This window comes from Podarcis erhardii, assembly GCF_964252035.2.
Source record: "Podarcis erhardii genome assembly, chromosome: 15".
NCBI lineage: Eukaryota > Metazoa > Chordata > Lepidosauria > Squamata > Lacertidae > Podarcis > Podarcis erhardii.
In genome coordinates this window covers 24005925-24023521 of record NC_138505.1, presented here as the reverse complement: position 1 = coordinate 24023521, position 17597 = coordinate 24005925, and the positions used below count along the sequence as shown (strand labels likewise).

Below are 17597 nucleotides of genomic sequence, written 5' to 3'. Positions count from 1 at the left end.
ACATTGAAAACTTCCCGATACAGGGCTGCCTTCAGATGTCTTGTAAAAGTCAGTTGTTTACGTCCTTGACATCTGATGGGAGGGTGTTCCACAGGGCGGGTGCCACTACTGAGAAGGCCCTCTGCCTGGTTCCCTGTAACCTCACTTCTCGCAGGAAGGGAACCGCCAGAAGGCCCTCGGAGCTGGACCTTAGTGTCCGGGATGAACGATGGGGGTGGAGATCCTCCTTCAGGTATACTGGGTCGAGGCTGTTTAGGACTTTAAAGGTCAGCATCAACATTTTGAATTGTGCTCGGAATCGTACTGGGAGCCAATGTAGGTCTTTCAAGACTGGTGTTATATGGTCTCGGCGGCCACTCCCAGTCACCAGTCTAGCTGCCGCATTCTGGATTAGTTGTAGTTTCCGGGTCACCTTCAAAGGTAGCCCCATGTAGAGCGCATTGCAGTGGTCCAAGCGGGAGATAACCAGAGCATGCACCACTCTGGCAAGCAAGACAGTCTGCAGGCAGTCAAGACTGCCTGGGGAAGAGAAACAGTTGCTGGGGCTTCACCCTGAAGCATAATCTACCAGGTAATCCATGGGGAAGGCAATAAGCTCAGTGGGAGAGCACCTGCAATGGGGCAGAGCATCAGCCAGCACCATAGCTGTCAACTTTCAGATTTGAAAATAAGGGATCAGCATCCAAAATAAGGGATCAGCAGCAGCTCACCGCCCACCATTGTACTCAACCAGCTCCTTTCCTTTCCCCCATAACAGTCAATGGAAGGAGCCTTCAAAACAAATCCAAAAGCTCCCCTCCCACGAGATCGCCGCCCACCAATGTACTCAACGCTCCTTCTCTTTCTCCCATGTGCCCCCACTCCAGACAGACCTTATCCCCAGCAAGGGTGAGTGGGCCATTGATGACGATATATCCATCCGATTCCAAGCACAGGTGCATTCCAAGCCAAAGGCCCAAAGGCAGAAAGCCCAGCCAGCAGCCAAATGAAGCCTCAAGTGGTGGTTCCCACAGCACAGCGACCCAGCAAAGGGATACAGCAGCAAGGAAACCACCACACTGCTGGGAAGCGCTGAAGCAAAGGCAAGTCCCCAGACAATGTGGCCGATTTGATCGGCACAAGGCATGCAAGCTCCACCCCCCCAGTCGTTCTCAGACTCCTTATTGGTGAGCAACGCAGATGAGCAACGCAGTTGAAGAGCCTCCCTGGCCAGCAGGGAGGGAGGGAGAGGAGCCGCTTCCTTTGAAATCCAGGAAATTTACGGGATATCAACAATCCGGGATAGCAGTGGGAAACGGCGCTGGAATAAGGGAGTTTCCTACCAAATAAGGGAAGGTTGACAGCTATGGCCAGCACAGCCATTGAGCCCCAGTTGCGCTGGCTGGGGCTGATGGGAGCTGTAGCCAACACCATATTTGGAGACCCCAGTTTGGCTCAGATGTTGGACCAACGCATCTCCAGAATGGCAACGTACCTGACATCTTTCCCCACCGTCATGGACGCGATCACCTTTTTCACAGCTTCCTTTTTCTTCTCCTTTTTGTCGCTGTTGAGCTCAGCCTTCAGCTCAAATATCTCCCCTGGAGAGGGGGGAAAAACCGTGGAAGTTTAAATCAAGGTGGCAGGAGGTCCCGCTCAGCACCTAGAGAAAGTACCCCAACAGGCAGCACAACAGCACTCAAGAGCAGCAGCTTACACAGGAAGCCCAGACTAGCTCAGTACTGCCAACACGGACCGGCAGCAGCTCTCTAAGGTGCCATTCTTTCCCAGCCCCACCTGGAGATGCCCCAGGGGGTTGAATCTGGGACCTTTCACAGACAAAGCAGGTGCTCTACCTTTAAACTATGAACACCAAAAGAATTAGATAATCCCAGGTGGCCAATGACACATCTAACCCAGTATCACCCACAGTGATCCATGCGACGGTCACCTCCAGGCTTGACTACTGTAATTCGCTCTACGCGGGGCTGCCCTTGAAGCTGTCCCAGAAACTCCAGTGGGTGCAGAATGCTGCAGCGAGGCTCCTCACGGGGTCTCTGCCATGGGAGCATATTCACCCAGTGCTTTTCCAGCTGCACTGGCTCCCGGTGGAGTACAGGGTCAGATTTAAGGTGCTGGTTTTGACCTTTAAAGCCCTTCACGGCTTAGGACCCTCGTACCTACGGGACGGCCTCTCCCGGTATGCCCCATGGAGGACCTTAAGGTCCATAAATAGCAACACCCTAGTGGTCCGGGCCCTAAGGAAGTTAGATTAGCCTCAACCAGAGCCAGGGCCTTTTCAACTCTGGCTCCGGTCTGGTGGAACGCTCTGCCTCACGAGACCAGGGCCCTGCAGGATCTGATTTCTTTCCGCAGGGCCTGTAAGACAGAGTTGTTCCGCCTGGCCTTTGGCTTGGAGCCAATTTGATTCCCTCCCCCTCTTTCTTTTTCCTTTCTCCTCCTGTGATGAGGCAGCATTTTAATATTTTAATGTTTCAATATTTTAATGTTGTATTTTAATCTTGTTTTTAAGTTGTATTCATTCAACTTGTTTTTATTATTGCTTGTTAGCCGGCCTGAGCCCGGCCTTGGCTGGGGAGGGCGGGGTATAAATAAAAAATATGATTATGATTACGTACACCAGGGGTCTGCAACCTTTAAGACAAAAAGAGCCACTTGGACCCGTTTCCGAAGAAAAAAAAACTGGGAGCTGCAAAACTCGTCATTATAAAAATAACATTTTTGTCACTTTTTAAATTATTTCTTTGCTTGACCCCTCAGAATTACTCCTCCTATAGAAATAAACGTTAAATTAACAAGTTACCCTTTTTGTGTGTGTGTGTTCTTCACTCCCCTTCAAAACAGTGACCAGCGTACATGCCCCCTTTCAATGCAGTGACCAGTGTACATGCCCCTTACAATGTAGCGGGCGGGCGGGCGGGCGGGCGGGCGGGAAGGTGACGTTGGGACGGTGCATGACTAACGCACGCACCACCCCCATGCGACGTCACAGCCAGTACAGCGCCCGCCACAGTGGGGAGTGTCGGGGCGCACAATGCGCCTCCTCCCCTCTCTAGTATCCGCCCCGGAGCCGCGGCAAAGGTGTAAAAGAGCCACATGCGGCTCCGGAGCCGCGGGTTGCCGACCCCTGACCTACAGTGACAGGCAGCTGCTCTGCCAGGTTTCAGGCTCTCCCGGCCCTGCCAGGAGATGCTGGGCAGATGGCTCTACCACGGAGCCACCACTTGCTCATGCGTTCTGCCTCCACGATTCAGGTTTTCAGAGTCTGCTGTGGCAAGGGGGGCGGGCAAAGCGACGTGGGAAATGAATCAATATTCTGCTTCCTATGCTCTCCAACCAGCTTATGAATTATTTTGCAGGTTCCTGAACTGCCGCTCATCCGAACAAATCCCAGCGGCAGCAGACAAAATGCAGGATGTAATAATCCTTCAGTTTTAAAAAAAGATTAAGAACAACGAAAAACTAAAATAATAATAATCATCATCATCCTTCGGCGCAGCTGCCCCGGTTTCATGGAACAGCATCCCTGTTGACATATGGCATGCTCCTATCCTGTGGAAACAAGGTGAGGGCTTTTTTCTGTTTTAGCCGGCTTTTCAAGCTGGAAAAATGGTTTCTGCTTTAGGTTTAAAAACAACGCAAAAGGAACAGCTACCTTCGGTTGCTTTTCGTACCCCTTTAAAAACTATTTGGAGTTGATTTGCACAGTTGTGAAGTTGGCTTGTTTCAACAGGCAGCAGTTAAGATTAACCACAGTTTAGGGCAGGGACAGGCGACCTAAGGCCCGGGGGCCGGATCCGGCCCAATAGCCTTCTAAATCCGGCCCATGGACGGTCTGGGAATCAGCATGTTTTTACATGAGTAGAATGTGTCCTTTTATTTAAAATGCATCTCTGGGTTATTTGTGGGGCATAGGAATTTGTTCATTATTCTTTTTTTCAAAATACAGTTCAGCCCACCACATGGTCTGAGGGACGGTGGACCGCCCCTTGGCTGTAAAAGGTTTCCGGCCCCTGGGCTTAGGGTTTCAGCCAGGGTCATGGGGAAACTGTGCCCTGTCTCTGAAGGCATTACAACAAGCCCATAAGCATCACTTCACTTTTAACATTTTACTTCTGGTATTTTGATGCTACGTGCTTAGATTTTGCTTGTGGTTTCATGGCTGTTAACTTATATGAGCTGCTTAGAGATACCGATGCTAGATGGTATGCAAGTTATTAAAATAAATGGGGGGAAAGCCTATAAGTTGCCTTGAGATATATGCAAAAGGCGATTCATATAAATTCATAAATAAAAATATTAGAACTTCCAGAAACTTGTTATATGTTTTGCCATTCCTTTAATTACATGCACAACAGAACAAAACTAGACTTGACAACCAAGTAACACTAATATTATTCATGTGAAGGAAACATTTATTCTCACTTTCTTCTTTCGCCTTTGCTATTTTAACCCATTTGCAACTGTACTTATTCTGTGTGCCTATTTTATTGTTTTGTTCTTCGAATTATAATTTTCATCTGCCTTTATAGCTTTTTTATACATTACCAAAAATATAAAATAACGAACTATAAATAAAGTTTCTTTAAGCTCCCCTGCATGGTTGAGAGTTTTCTCCTGTTTTGAGGGGGGCGGGGGGAGAAAGAGATTTCTGCATATTGAAAGACAGCATTTCAGGAAGGAGGCAGGCATAGAAAATAATGATGACTGGGACTCTCGAAGGGGTGACTGGAAGTCACAACGGAAGTTATGTTGTAAGAATTTAATTTATCCTTTGTAAATCGTAGTATTCTTTGGTTCTTTTGGTTGACTGTAATTTTTCTTGTTAAAACTAATGAAGCAACAAACAATAAAAAAAGAAAAAAGAAAAGAAAAAAATGATGATGATAACAATGCCACCATTCTGGGCAGCTTACAGCATATATAAAAATGTATATCACTCTGGGTGGCTTGCAGCATATATTAAAATATTAAAAAGCACATCAAACGTGTCTCCCTGATATGTTTTTCTATGGCTTCTCCTCCTATGATTAGGGAGAGTCTAACCTGCCGCTCTGGCATGGAAAGAGTCCTGGAACAATTTTATAGCCTTGATTGGATTGCCATTTGTAGAAATCAGGCTCTCGACGCATCTCTCTCTCTCTCTCTCTCTCTCTCTCTCTCTCTCTCACACACACACACACACACACACACACAATCTAAAAGCAACCCATATTACCTTTCTTGGTGGTGGTGAAATACTTGGAGTCTGACATCTTGGTTCCTGGTTTGTTGCTGCTTCTGAAAGAGGAAAAAAGAAGAATAAAAATATAGCAGGCGGCAGAAGAAGAGGTTTTAACGCCCAACGAACCCTGAAGGATAAACAGAGAGGAAGGAAGGAAGGACACAAAGGGAGAGAAAGGACAAATTCAGAAATTTAAAAAGGAGAGGGGAAGAGAAACCAGCATTTGGAGAAGAGGCTCTTATCTGGGACTTTCAGAGATGGCTTAACAAGGTTTGCCAGAGGCTGCTAAGTCCCTGGAAGAAGCCTTTGGCAGGGTGTGGAAGGGGAATTCTCAGAAGAGCAACGGTGGGTGGTCAGACCCACAGATCAGGTTTTAAAAACACTACGCGCAGAGAGACACCAGCAGGTTTGCTGGATAACAACCCCCCCCCCCAAAAAAAAACATCTGGGGAGATGCCAGGAGTGAAGAAACAACCAGCATATTCAGTGCCAATGAAAGGATCAGCAAGGCAGTTCTAAAGAGAAGTGCCACACACGCACAAACTGCAAACACCCAGTTCACATCAGGAATCCACTGTCATAATGGGATGCTCTTGGTGGGTTTCAAGCTAAGTGGCTTTCAAGGAGAACAGCTCTTGGTGGGTTTCAGGCTAAGTGGCTTTCAAGGAGAACAGAGGAAGGTGCCTTCTACTCAGATCATTAGTCGACCGACCTACACTGGCTGGAAGCAGGTCTCTCCAGGGTTTCAGCCAAGAGTCTTTCCCCAACCAGACCTGGAGATGTCCAGGATTGGACCTAGGACCTTGCATGCATGAAGCACATGGCCTTTGAAAGAGGGTTTCAATTAGGGCCGGCATCCCCAAACTCGGCCCTCCAGCTGTTTGGGGACTACAGTTCCCACCATCCCTGACCACTGGTCCTTTTAGCTACGGATGATGGGAGTTGTAGTCCCAAAACAGGTCGAGGGCCGGGTTTGGGGGTGCCTGAATTAGGGGAAGGAGCATGGTTCAGAGGTATAATAATAATAATAATAATAATAATAATAATAATAATAATAATAATTTTTATTTATATATAAGCACCTGCCCTGCATGCAGAAGGTCCCAGGTTCAATTCCCGGCGTTTCAAGGGTTGTAAATCTCCCCCACCTGAAACCCCGAAAGCCACTGCCAGTGCGAATAGACAATGCTGAGCTAGATGGACCAACCTCTTTCCTCCAACCAAGCATAATCTGCCCTTCTCTACAGAATGATGGAGACCACCTAATAGCACCGTGGGTCTATTGCCCTCCATAAACCTGGGTCCCTGCAGGCCTGTTCCTGGAAGCTTAGGATTGTTCCTGCATTATATAAACACCACCACCAACTTACAGAGAGACACTGCATTCAAAGAGAGACTGCTAAAGACAGTCAATGCTTGGGTGTTTTTGGTGATGCTTGGATATTTTTGGTTCAGAAAGAAGTCTTCCTTCAAAACCAGCCTCTGGGAGAATTCTGAGCTCCAAAGCAGAAGAAAAGGCCGAAGCTTCAGCAAAGCAACTGGATCCCTGAAGGAGGAGCACAGTACACATCTGGTTCCTTGAAGCCATTGTCCGAGCCGGACTAAGCACTGTTGAACTGCTTTTCCTAACACTTAAGGACTGGTTCAGACATTGAGGTCGATCTACAGCTTGGTACTGTATTTTTTGCTCTATAAGACGCACTTTTTCCCTCCTAAAAAGTATGGGGAAATGTGTGTGCGTCTTATGGAGCAAATGCAGGCTGCGCAGCTATCCCAGAAGCCAGAGCAGCAAGAGGGATTGTTCTGGCTTCTGAGATTCAGAATATATTTTTTTTTCTTGTTTTCCTCCTCCAAAAACTAGGTGCGTCTTGTGGTCTGGTGCATCTTATAGAGCGAAAAATACGGTACTTTGCTCATCATAGGAAGCTGTCTGAAGTCCTTAGTCCATCTGGCACAGTACTGTCTGCACTGACGGGCAGCAGCTCTTGATGGCTTGGGGAAAGGGCTTTTCCCAGCCCTAACTGGAGACCCTTGGTATTGAACCCGGGACCACCTGCATGCAAGGTGGCTTGCTCTACAGCCAAATGGCTCACTCACTGCTGTTTCCCCTTTCCTGGTTTATGAGGCAAGCCACGGCTTTTGAGAAATCATCTGAATGCAGGAAAAAAACAGGCTTTGCACTTTCTTTCAAATCTGCACTGGAGGCATGCGACTGGTTTCCAGTCCTGGGTCTGCAAGCAAGCAAAAAACATTTCGCTCATGCAGACCAAAATCAGCAGAAAGAGGGAGGAGGGAATTACGATATGGAGGATGTCAAAGAAACCCCAAAGTGATATTCAAGGCTTGTTCACGTTTCACCAAAATGTGGCTGGCTGTGACATCTGAGCCAGCCTCAGGTTTTTGGAAACCACACTTTGAAACCTAAGAAAAGAAGAAGAGCCTCGATGGATCAGGCCAAAGGCCCACCGAGTCCAACATCCTGCTCTCACACTGGCCACTCAGATGCCTGTGGAAGACCCACAAGCAGGATCTGAACACAACAGCATCGTCCCCTCCTGAAGTTTCCAGCAACTGGTATTCAGAAGTGTTATTGCCCCAGCATATACGGAGGCAGCACATAGCCATCATGTTTGTGTATTTTCATTATTGTGTTGTAAATTGCTTCGGAACGTTGCTATGAGAAGAGATTTGCAAATTTAATAAAACTACACTCACATTGTTTTCACCTGTTTCTCCTCACCCAGCAGCAGAGAGGGTCAGATTGTAAGCTGCTTGGGGCAAAGACCTGTCTCACTCATGGGTTGATTGCATTTAGGTCCCACCAAGGAAGTTCAAGGTGGTGTGTGTGTGCTGCTCTGCCCCTCTCAATGAATTCTCACAACAACCCTGCAAGGCAGGTTAGGCTGAGAGGCAGCAACTGGCCCAAGGTCACCCAACCCATGGCCAAGTGGGGATTCAAACCCTGGTATCTCAGGTCCTAGCCTGGCACTCTAACCCAGCAGTTCTCAACCTGTGGGTCCCCAGATGTTGTTGGACTACAACTCCCATCATCCCTAGCTAGCTCAGGGATGATGGGAGTTGTAGTCCAACAACATCTGGGGACCCACAGGTTGAGAACCGCTGCTCTAACCGCTATCCCACGCTGGATACACCACGGCGCTACAGAAACCACCACTTTCCAGGAGGACTTGAAATTCAGGAGGCATCACATTACATCACTTGTTTATCTGCTATTCCCTTTCCACTGTCTTCAGGAAACAAGTTGGTAATCAAGCAAGTTCAAGGTCTCCGGAGTGAGATTTTCACAGCGCAGAGCCAACCCTGTCCTGCACAGATGTCCAGCCTGACCCAAAGCCGCCCTCCTTAATTACCGGTACTCCGAGTCCTCACTGTTGCAACTTAGAAGGACGCAGCTGGTCGCTGCAATCTCGGAAGACCAAATCAGCATATTTTTGATAATCCAAAAGGGGAGCTATGAGAAGGAAGCTCAGATTTGTCCAGTGACTTTCACTCCTGCGTAGGGGTGGGTGAAATCCACATCACTCCAATGGGAAAGCCTTAGAAGCAATGACCTCACTGGAGAAACCCCTTCCAGGAAACTGTCATGCCCCAGCCAAAGCCTTTCTGTAGCAGCTAGTTGACAATCTCTGCTTTTTAGATTTCTTAAGTGGTTTTTATTGTGTATAGGTATTGTTGCAAACCAGCTTTGATTTGTGTGTGTGTGTGTGTGTGTGACATGTTGTCGTTTAGTCGTGTCTGACTCTTCGTGACCCCCTGGATCAGAGCACGCCAGGCACTCCTGTCTTCCACTGTCTCCTGCAGCTTGGTCAAACTCATGCTGGTAGCTTCGAGAACACTGTCCAACCATCTCGTCCTCTGTCATCCCCTTCTCCTTGTGCCCTCAATCTTTCCCAACATCAGGGTCTTTTCCAGAGAGTCTTCTCTTCTCATGAGCTGGCCAAAGTACTGGAGCCTCAGCTTCAGGATCTGTCCTTCCAGTGAGCACTCAGGGCTGGTTTCCCTGGATAGGTTTGATCTTCTTGCAGTCCACGTGACATAGTGGTATATAAATGTTTCGATTATTTAATTAAGATCACATAGAATGTCCATGGCTATAGCCTGCACCCAAAAAATCACGCATCCACTGTTTCGTGGGGCCGCAATGGCACAAAAATGTGGTTACAAAGCACGTATCCACATGGCTCCTCAGGATTTTCGCATTGGGCTACCCCAAACTCACCGTCAAATCACATGTCTGTGGCCACAGCATGAACCACAAAAATCATACATCCACTGTTTCGTTCAGAATATTTTTTTTTCTTGTTTTCCTCCTCTAAAAACTAGGTGTGTCTTATGGTCAGGTGCTTCTTATGGAGCAAAAAATACGGTATTTCATTTTATTTTATAAATAAATACAATTTATCTCTCGCTTTCCCAGTTTTAAAAACATGTTCTGTTAACAGCAGGTCTGCAAGTAACATCTTCTAGTCTCCGGGATGAACAGATGATTCACAAGCGGAGTGTGCGTGGGGTGGGGGGGAACATGGATCAATTGTGTCAGAATATAGCCAGCAGCACACTTGCTAGTCACCTTTTCTGTGTCTTTGAGGACTGAAGGATATCATAAGGAGGCCAATATCATAACGCCCTTCTAAGAAATCCACGGTGCGGCTGCATTTGGAACACCGTGAGTACAGTTCTGGTTGCAACACCGCAAAAAGGATATTGTAAGAGTTGGAAAAAGTTCAGAAAAGGGCTAGCAAAGTGATAAAAGTGATCAAGGGGATCACTGAGGAAAAGCTGCCGGCTCTGGGACTTTTCAGTTTGGGGAAGTTAAGGGGGAGTTCAGAGGAGACATGATAGGAAAATGATGCATGGCACAGAGAAAGTAGACAGAGGAATGTTTTTCTCCCCCTCTCTCTCATAACACTGGAAGTCGGGGATACCCAAGGAAGGTGAATGTGGGAAGATTCAGGGAAGGCATAGCTGCGGAACTCACTGCCACAGGAGGCAGTGATGGCCACCAACTTGGGTGGCTTTAGAAGAGCTTGTTTAAAAGTTAAATTCATGGAGAAGTAAGGCTCTCAGTGGCTACTAGTCCTGATGGCTATGCTCTGCCCTATGCGGCCTAGGACCCACGTACCTACGAGACTCCCTCTCCTGGTATGCCCCACGGAGGACCTTAAGGTCCACAAATAACAACACTTTGGAGGTCCCGAGCCTCAAGGAGGTTAGATTGGTTTCAACTGGCCCCGACGTGGTGGAAAGCTCTGTCACAAGAGACTAGGGCTCTGCGGGACTTGACATCTTTCCACAGGGCCTGCAAGACAGAGCTGTTCCGCCTGGCCTTTGGTTTGGACTCGGTCTGACCCTTATGTTTCCCTCCCCTTATGGTCTTGATTTATTAGCTACTTTAAAATGAGGCTGCATTTTAAATTGCATTTTAACCTGTATTTTAAATTGGGTCCCCCCCCCCTTTTCCCCTATTATGTTTTTACTGTGATTTTATTGATGTTAGCCGCCCTGAGCCCGGCTCTGGCCGGGGAGGGCGGGGTATAAATAAATTTTATTATTATTATTATTATTATTATTATTATTATTATTATTATTATTATCAAAGGCATACTTCTGCATACCAGTTGCCAAGAAACCACAGGGGAGGAGAGTGCTCTTGTGCAGAGAGGCATCTAGTAGTTGTCCAATGTGACAACAGGGTGCTGGACCAGATGGCCTTATCCATCCTGCACTTGTTCTGTTCTAAAAGTGATAGAGCCCTTGACTTAAGGCAGGGGTTCAAGAGACCTGTAGGGGCAGCCAGAAGTTGTTGGACTACAACTCCTATTACCTCAACTGGGACTGATGATGCCTGGAGGGCACAACATTGGCTATCCTTGCTGCAGATGCTGTACCCTGACAGCCCCCTGTCCCTGGTCAAGCTGGCTGCTGTGGCTAAGGGGAGTCCATCACCTCTGAAGAGTTACAAGGTTAGCCACTTCTGGCTGCAGGTGCCATCCACAGGTTCTTCAACAGCAGGTCTGGGGAAAAAGAAATCTCCTTCTCAGGTCTTCTGGGCTCAAAGGGCAAATGGTCCATGGTAGCTTCTGCAACCTGGTGCCCTCGAGATCTAGAGTTCTTCAGCCTATGACACATTGGTTGGCTCGAAGGGCAGCTACAGCCGAAAACATCTGGAAGGCACCAAGTCGGGGATGCCAGACTCTCTTTGCTACCCGTTTTCACTCAAAAGGGAAGTTGGCATTGCCAACAAAGGTCCATATAGTTAAAGCTATGGTTTTCCCAGTAGTGATGTATGGAAGTATGTATGGAAGAGCTGGACCATAAAGAAGGCTGATTGCTGAAGAATTGATGCTTTTGAATTATGGTGCTGGAGGAGACTCTTGAGAGTCCCATGGACTTCAAGAAGACCAAACCTATCCATTCTTAAGAAAATCAGCCCTGAGTGCTCGCTGGATGGACAGATCGTGAAGCTGAGACTCCAATACTTTGGCCACCTCATGAGAAGAGAAGACTCCCTGGAAAAGACCCTGATGTTGGGAAAGATGGAGGGCACAAGGAGAAGGGGACGACAGAGGACAAGATGGTTGGACAGTGTTCTCGAAGCTACAAACATGAGTCTGACCAAACTACGGGAGGCAGTGGAAGACAGGAGTGCCTGGCGTGCTCTGGTCCATGGGGTCACGAAGAGTCGGACACGATGAAACGACTAAACAACAACATAAGAATTCACAAAATGGTAGGCTCCAGAAGTTTGGGACTGCAACTCTCACCGGCCCCACGCTGGCTGGGTTTGATGGGCATCACAGCCCCAAAGCATCTGGAGGGTGTCAGTTTGGCAAGGGCTGGCTTAACACTTTTATCTAAGTTTAGTGCTGGAAGAGCAGCGAGTCACGAGGCGGAGGTTGTTTTGTAATTATGAGGAAGGGAATAGAGAAGTCAGAGAAAGGAGAACCTCCAGAGGAAGCAGCTTTCCTCGAAGCCTGAAAATAGGCAAGCATCTCCCTTGAGTCATCTGCAAGCCCAGCTGCAAAGCAGCAACTCAGGGTGTTGGGAAACCAAAAAGTAGCTTTCCCTCAACGTTCTTCAGAGCTGGCCTAGGCAAGCGGAAACATCAGGTGGTAGAGGCCCAAGATGCCACAGCAGACTATGCCACTTCCCAAACTGGAGGTGGAGAATCACATTTTTTGACGTTCTTGCTATGTGGAGGAGGAATTCATTGCAAGTAGAAATCTAGCACAGCAGGCTAGTTTTCCACCTGCAGGCTGATTTTTTGTTTGTTTACAAGGGAGAGTCTATATAACAGTCTGCATTTACCCCCTTTAGGGGGCTTCTCCTATCCCCTGTTTTCTTTTTTAAAAAATTAATTTGCTTTTTCAAACCTTGGGATTCAAGCCTGCCAAAACTTCCCTCTTCAACAAGGAAAGCACCATTTGGGTTATGTGGGCAACGGCACGGACCAGGGAAGTTCAGAAACAGAGGGAGATAACCAAATAATTGGTTAAGCAGATCTCACACAACTTGGCTCTTACAAAGATGAATGGGGGCAGAGAGATATCAGTGGCTTGCAATTCCTAAAAATATAAATAAGCAGAGTTCACCCTACAGGTCAGTTGCCTTTGCAGCAAATTCGTAAACAACTCCCCGCTACCTGTGTGAGGGAGTTGAAAGTCCGCTAGCTAGAACTACAGGCTTAGAGACCGACAATCCCCAAAACAGGCAAGAATTGACATTAAACACGCGATACAAAGCAGAGGGATTTCTTCCACATAACTGCTTTTTGCGAACACAGGACTAAGATGAACAGCCGCATAATATATAGCTCAATGATTCCCTTTGAGTAACTTTGAGCAGACACACAAAGGACTGCAACACGAGTGCCTAGACAATGTTTAAAACAACCTTATCCCAACCTGAGGCCCTTCAATTGTTTGGGACTACAACACCCATCAGGGATGCGGGTGGTGCTGTGGTCTAAACCACTGAACCCTGGGCTTGCCGATCAGAAGGTCGGCGGCTCGAATTCCTGCGACGGGGTGAGCTCCCGTTGCTCAGTCCCAGCTCCTGCCAACCTAGCAGTTCAAAAGCATGTCAAAGTGTAAGTAGATAAGTAGGTACCACTCCAGCAGGAAGGCAAACAGCATTTCCGTGTGCTGCTCTGGTTCAACAGAAGCAGCTTAGTCATACTGGCCACATGACCCAGAGGCTATATGCCCGCTCCCTCAGCCAATAAAGCAAGATGAGCACCGCAACTCCAGAGTCATCCGCAACTGGACTTAACGGTCAGGGGTCCCTTTACCTTTACCACACCCATCATCTACAACAAGCACATTCTGTCTGTGGATGATGGAAGTTGTAGTCTAAAAACATCCAGAGGGCTCCAGGTTGGGGGAATGACTATTTAGAGTGTTAAGGTGAAGAATTTGCCTAACAGGCACGCATTATTACCCTCACACCTATAAAAGGACTGGGATGAAAGAACAAGAAAATCAAGCACAATGGTTCAAACAAGAGAGAGAGAACCAGATCTCAGGGAGAAAACAGTGCTGTAAGTTTAGTCCACAACTCTTTACCTTGTTTGCCTGCTCACCTACATCTTCTCAAGTTAGTTACTTGTGGCTTAAGGGGAAATGGGTTGGGGGGGGGGAATCCAGGAAAACTTAGCTGCCTGTTCATTTCAATGTGATTCTTACTTATTGCAGCAACCGAACCAAGTGAGTGCCCATCCACACGCATCCAATTAAAGGCAGCAGCAGGAAGATCTAGCGACCACTTGGAAGTACCGTGACAATGACCTAAAGCACTCCAACGCCACTTTAAAAGTCGTGGCTTCCTCCCCCCAGAAAGAATCCTGGGAACTGTAGTTTGTTCAGGTTGCTGAGAGCTCCCACAGAGCTACAATCTCTAGCAAATGACAGAGGTGAGATGTGCACCAGGAACTTCCCTGCCTCTATATTCTTTACACCACTGAACACGTTACATCACAACAGGCCAGGACTGGGAAGAGCATCTGCTTTGCAGGCAGGTTCAACTCCTGGCATCTCCAGGTAGGGCTGGGGGAAAGACCTCACCTAAAACTCTGGACAGCCACTGCCAGTCAGTATTGGCAATACTGAGCTAGTTGGACCAAAGGTCTGAACAATAAGGCAGCTTCCTGTTTTCCTATACCACCAAGGGTGCGCTTGATAGACAACTGCATGGCACCAATCATAGCTCAGCTGAGTGTACCAAAAAAAGAGAGGACATCCTTATGTTCCAGTTCATGGATTGTATCTTACGTGCTGTGATTCCTGCATTGCAGGGGGTTGGATGACCTTTGGAGTCCCTTCTCAACTCTGCAATTCTGCGTGTGCACTTAATAGTCAATAGTGTTTCCCCCCCTAAAACACACACATACACTATGTGTGCAGTTAACCCTTTAAAGGGATAGTAAATTGCCAAGTACTATTGGACTCCCATCAGACTAGGCCAGAATGGCCAATGGTCAGGGACCATGGGAGCTGTAATCCAGTGAAATCTATAGGGCCTAGATCCTCCCCCACAAAATGCTGCCACAGCGCTAATGCACATTACACAACCTTCCATGTTTTAAAAAGAAGCAGAGCCCCTCACCCAATAACATGTCAGAGGTTGAGGAGGGAGCATATTGACCTTTGTGCTGTAAGACCTGAAAAACACACTAGCTTGTTGGTCATTTGTTGCCCAACTGACCAAGCCAGACCATTCCCAGCAGCTAAGATATTTCTAGGGAAAAGAAAACAAGACTCAAGCCGTGACTGGAGACTGGTAATATCTTCCAAAATCATGAAACCCATTTTCTCTTAATCGAATGCACTTTATGCATGCTCAGGGATCACTGGCTTGTAGTATTTTTTTGAAAAGAAGCACAAGCCAGTGATTGTTAACAGATGCAGTGGCTGGACGCAATATTCCCCTCCAAAAATGAAGGGGAAATGTGTGTGCGTCCTATGGAGCGAATGCAGAGGGGAGGCAGGCAGGAAAAGCCCCCAAAATCCGCACACAAGCTCCGCGCAGCTCCTGCAGGCTTTTCCTCAGGAGGGAGAAGGGACTGAAGCGGCCAGTCAGTCCCTTCTCCCTCCTCGTAGAAAAGCCCACAGGAGCTGTGCACTCCTTAATGGGTGCGCAGTTCCTGTGGGCTTTTGCGGGAGGTGGGGGTATTGCTATAGCTGCGCGCAGCCTCTCCCTGCCGGAGAGGTTGTGCGGGGCTAGAGAAGCCATGACAGCGAGTGGGAAGCATCCCACTTTGCTGAAGGGGCGCTGGGTAGAGAAGGGGAGATTTTTTTTTCTTGTTCTCCCCCTCTAAAACAAGGTGCGTCCTATGGTCGGGTGCGTCCTATAGAGCGAAAAATACGGTACACTCCCCCCCCCCATCTTAATATTGTAAAGCTCACAGAAACATACACACAAACAAGAGGTAGGACAATCGACCCATGACTATTAAAAGGCTTTCACAGGTGTCGGGGGGGGGGAGTTTAAGACCTGACCCGAACTGTGAGGGCATGGGGGGGGGGAGCAAAGAGTTGTGCAATGGGGCTCTCCAGACATCACTTAGGAAGTGGGGACCCCCCCTCGGCAGGGCAGCCAATCTCCTATTCTGCTCCTTTCCCATAAGGAGGTTGGCTCCCCACCTCCATGAACAAACACAGGTACAGCGTCTTTTATAGCCCCTTCCCCACTGAGGGGCAAGCCAGGCTTCCTACTGCCCCCTCCCCATAGATATAATATAGGCAGGCAAGTACAGTAAAGGTCTATCCCTGTTGCCCCCAATGCATAGAGACAAGCAATTTTTTTTGGGGGGGGGTGTCTCTTACAGTCCCCTCCTCAAGGGCAGATGGACAGGCAGGGTCTCCTATTGCCCCCCTCCCCATAAGCAGGCAGGCCAACAGGCAGGTGGCAGCAGGGGAGTAATCTCCTATATTCCTTAATCTCCAAGAACAGACTGAGAGGGCGGCGGCGGCGGGGAGGGAGGTGTTTCTTACAGACCCCTCCAAGGGGTAGACAGCAAGCAAGGAGGAAGGTCGAAGGTCTCCTAATAGTCCCTCTCCCCATAAGCAGGCAGACGGGGGGGGGGGAGCAATCTTCTCTAGCCTGAAGATTATGTACGGATAGGTAAGAGAGGCAGGCAGACGGACCCCCCCTCCTCAAGGGCAGACGGACAGGTCTCCTACTGCCCCATCCCACCCCCCATAAGCGGACAGGCCGATGGGTGGGGAGTGGATATCCCCTATTGCCCCCCAGGCAGGCAGTCTGTCACGGGCCCCCAAGGGAGGGCAGAGAGAGAGAGCTTCTTACAACCTGCCCACCCCATAGCTGAGCAAGCCGGCCGGGTCTCCTACACGACCCTCCTCCCCATAAGCAGGCGAGGTGGGGTAGAGATATCTGCCCTCCAACCTCCAAGTACAGCCAGGCAAGGGGGGGGGGTCTTTCATAGACTCCCCTCCCCAAAGGGCGGGCAAAGCGAGCTCCATATAGCCCTCCCTGCCCCATAAGCAAGGTAAGCAAGCTGGCAGGGTCTCCCATGACCCTCCTCCCCAAAAGCAGTGGGGGCAAAGGGGCTCTGACCCCCCCTCCCCTAGAGCACGCAAGCATTTAACCCTTCAGGGGTAGTGGGGTCACTCGGGGCTGGTCGAGCAGGCAGCCCCGGCGGGCCCTTCCCTGCCTACCTCCGGAGCCGCTGGCGCTGAGCTCCTCTCCGGCTGCAGCCGCTTCGCCCTCTCTTGGCTCTGGCCCCAGCGGAAGTGACGGCGGGGGGAGGAGGAGGAGGAGGAGGAGGAGGAGCAGCCGTGGATGGCGGGGGGGGGGGCCAAGAAAACGCCACGCAGAAGCACTGCCGGGGCGAAAGGAGGGACGGACCGGAAGGAGGGCGGGGGAAGAGAAAAAGAGGGGCGCCGGCTTCATCCGCCCGGGCTCTCGGATTTTGGCCTGCTGAGGGTTCTTTTGGTTAGCGAGAGGTTCTTTCTCTCCCTCTTTCCTTCCTTCCCCGCACAAGGCGGCAGGCATAACGGGCAAGGGCAGGGCCCTGCCCCGAAGAGCCTGCAATAATGGTTATTAAGATAATAATAATAATAATAATAATAATAATAATAATAATAATAATAATAATAAATAATAAAGGTTTCACACCTGGCTGCCAGCCCACACTGTCCTTCCAGAGGACTACAGTGGTACCTCAGGTTACATACGCTAACCCAGAAATATTACCTCCGGTTAAGAACTTTGCTTCAGGATGAGAACAGAAATCATGCTCCGGTGGTGCAGCGGCAGCGAGAGGCCCCATTAGCTAAAGTGGTGCTTCAGGTTAAGAACAGTTTCAGGTTAAGAACGGACCTCCAGAATGAAT

The 17597-nt window shown here is 48.8% G+C and overlaps 1 protein-coding gene across 3 annotated transcripts in view; it reads right to left on the bottom strand.

Moving 5' to 3' along the window:
* AP1B1 (adaptor related protein complex 1 subunit beta 1) overlaps nucleotides 1-17026 on the bottom strand; it is a 51113-nt gene extending 34087 nt beyond the window's left edge. Inside the window, exons 1-3 of one of the 3 annotated variants that reach the window (XM_081841774.1) lie at nucleotides 16921-17026; nucleotides 5219-5280; nucleotides 1475-1580 (exon numbers count right to left, since the gene is read on the bottom strand). In XM_081841774.1, the coding sequence (XP_081697900.1) occupies nucleotides 1475-1580; nucleotides 5219-5255 (143 nt within the window). In that variant the 5' untranslated portion in view covers nucleotides 5256-5280; nucleotides 16921-17026. Of the gene's footprint in view, nucleotides 1-1474; nucleotides 1581-5218; nucleotides 5281-5441; nucleotides 5464-16920 lie in introns of those variants that run through there. The other 2 variants (XM_081841773.1, XM_081841772.1) reach the window with 2 other exon arrangements.
* Between the last annotated feature and the right edge of the window lie 571 nt (nucleotides 17027-17597).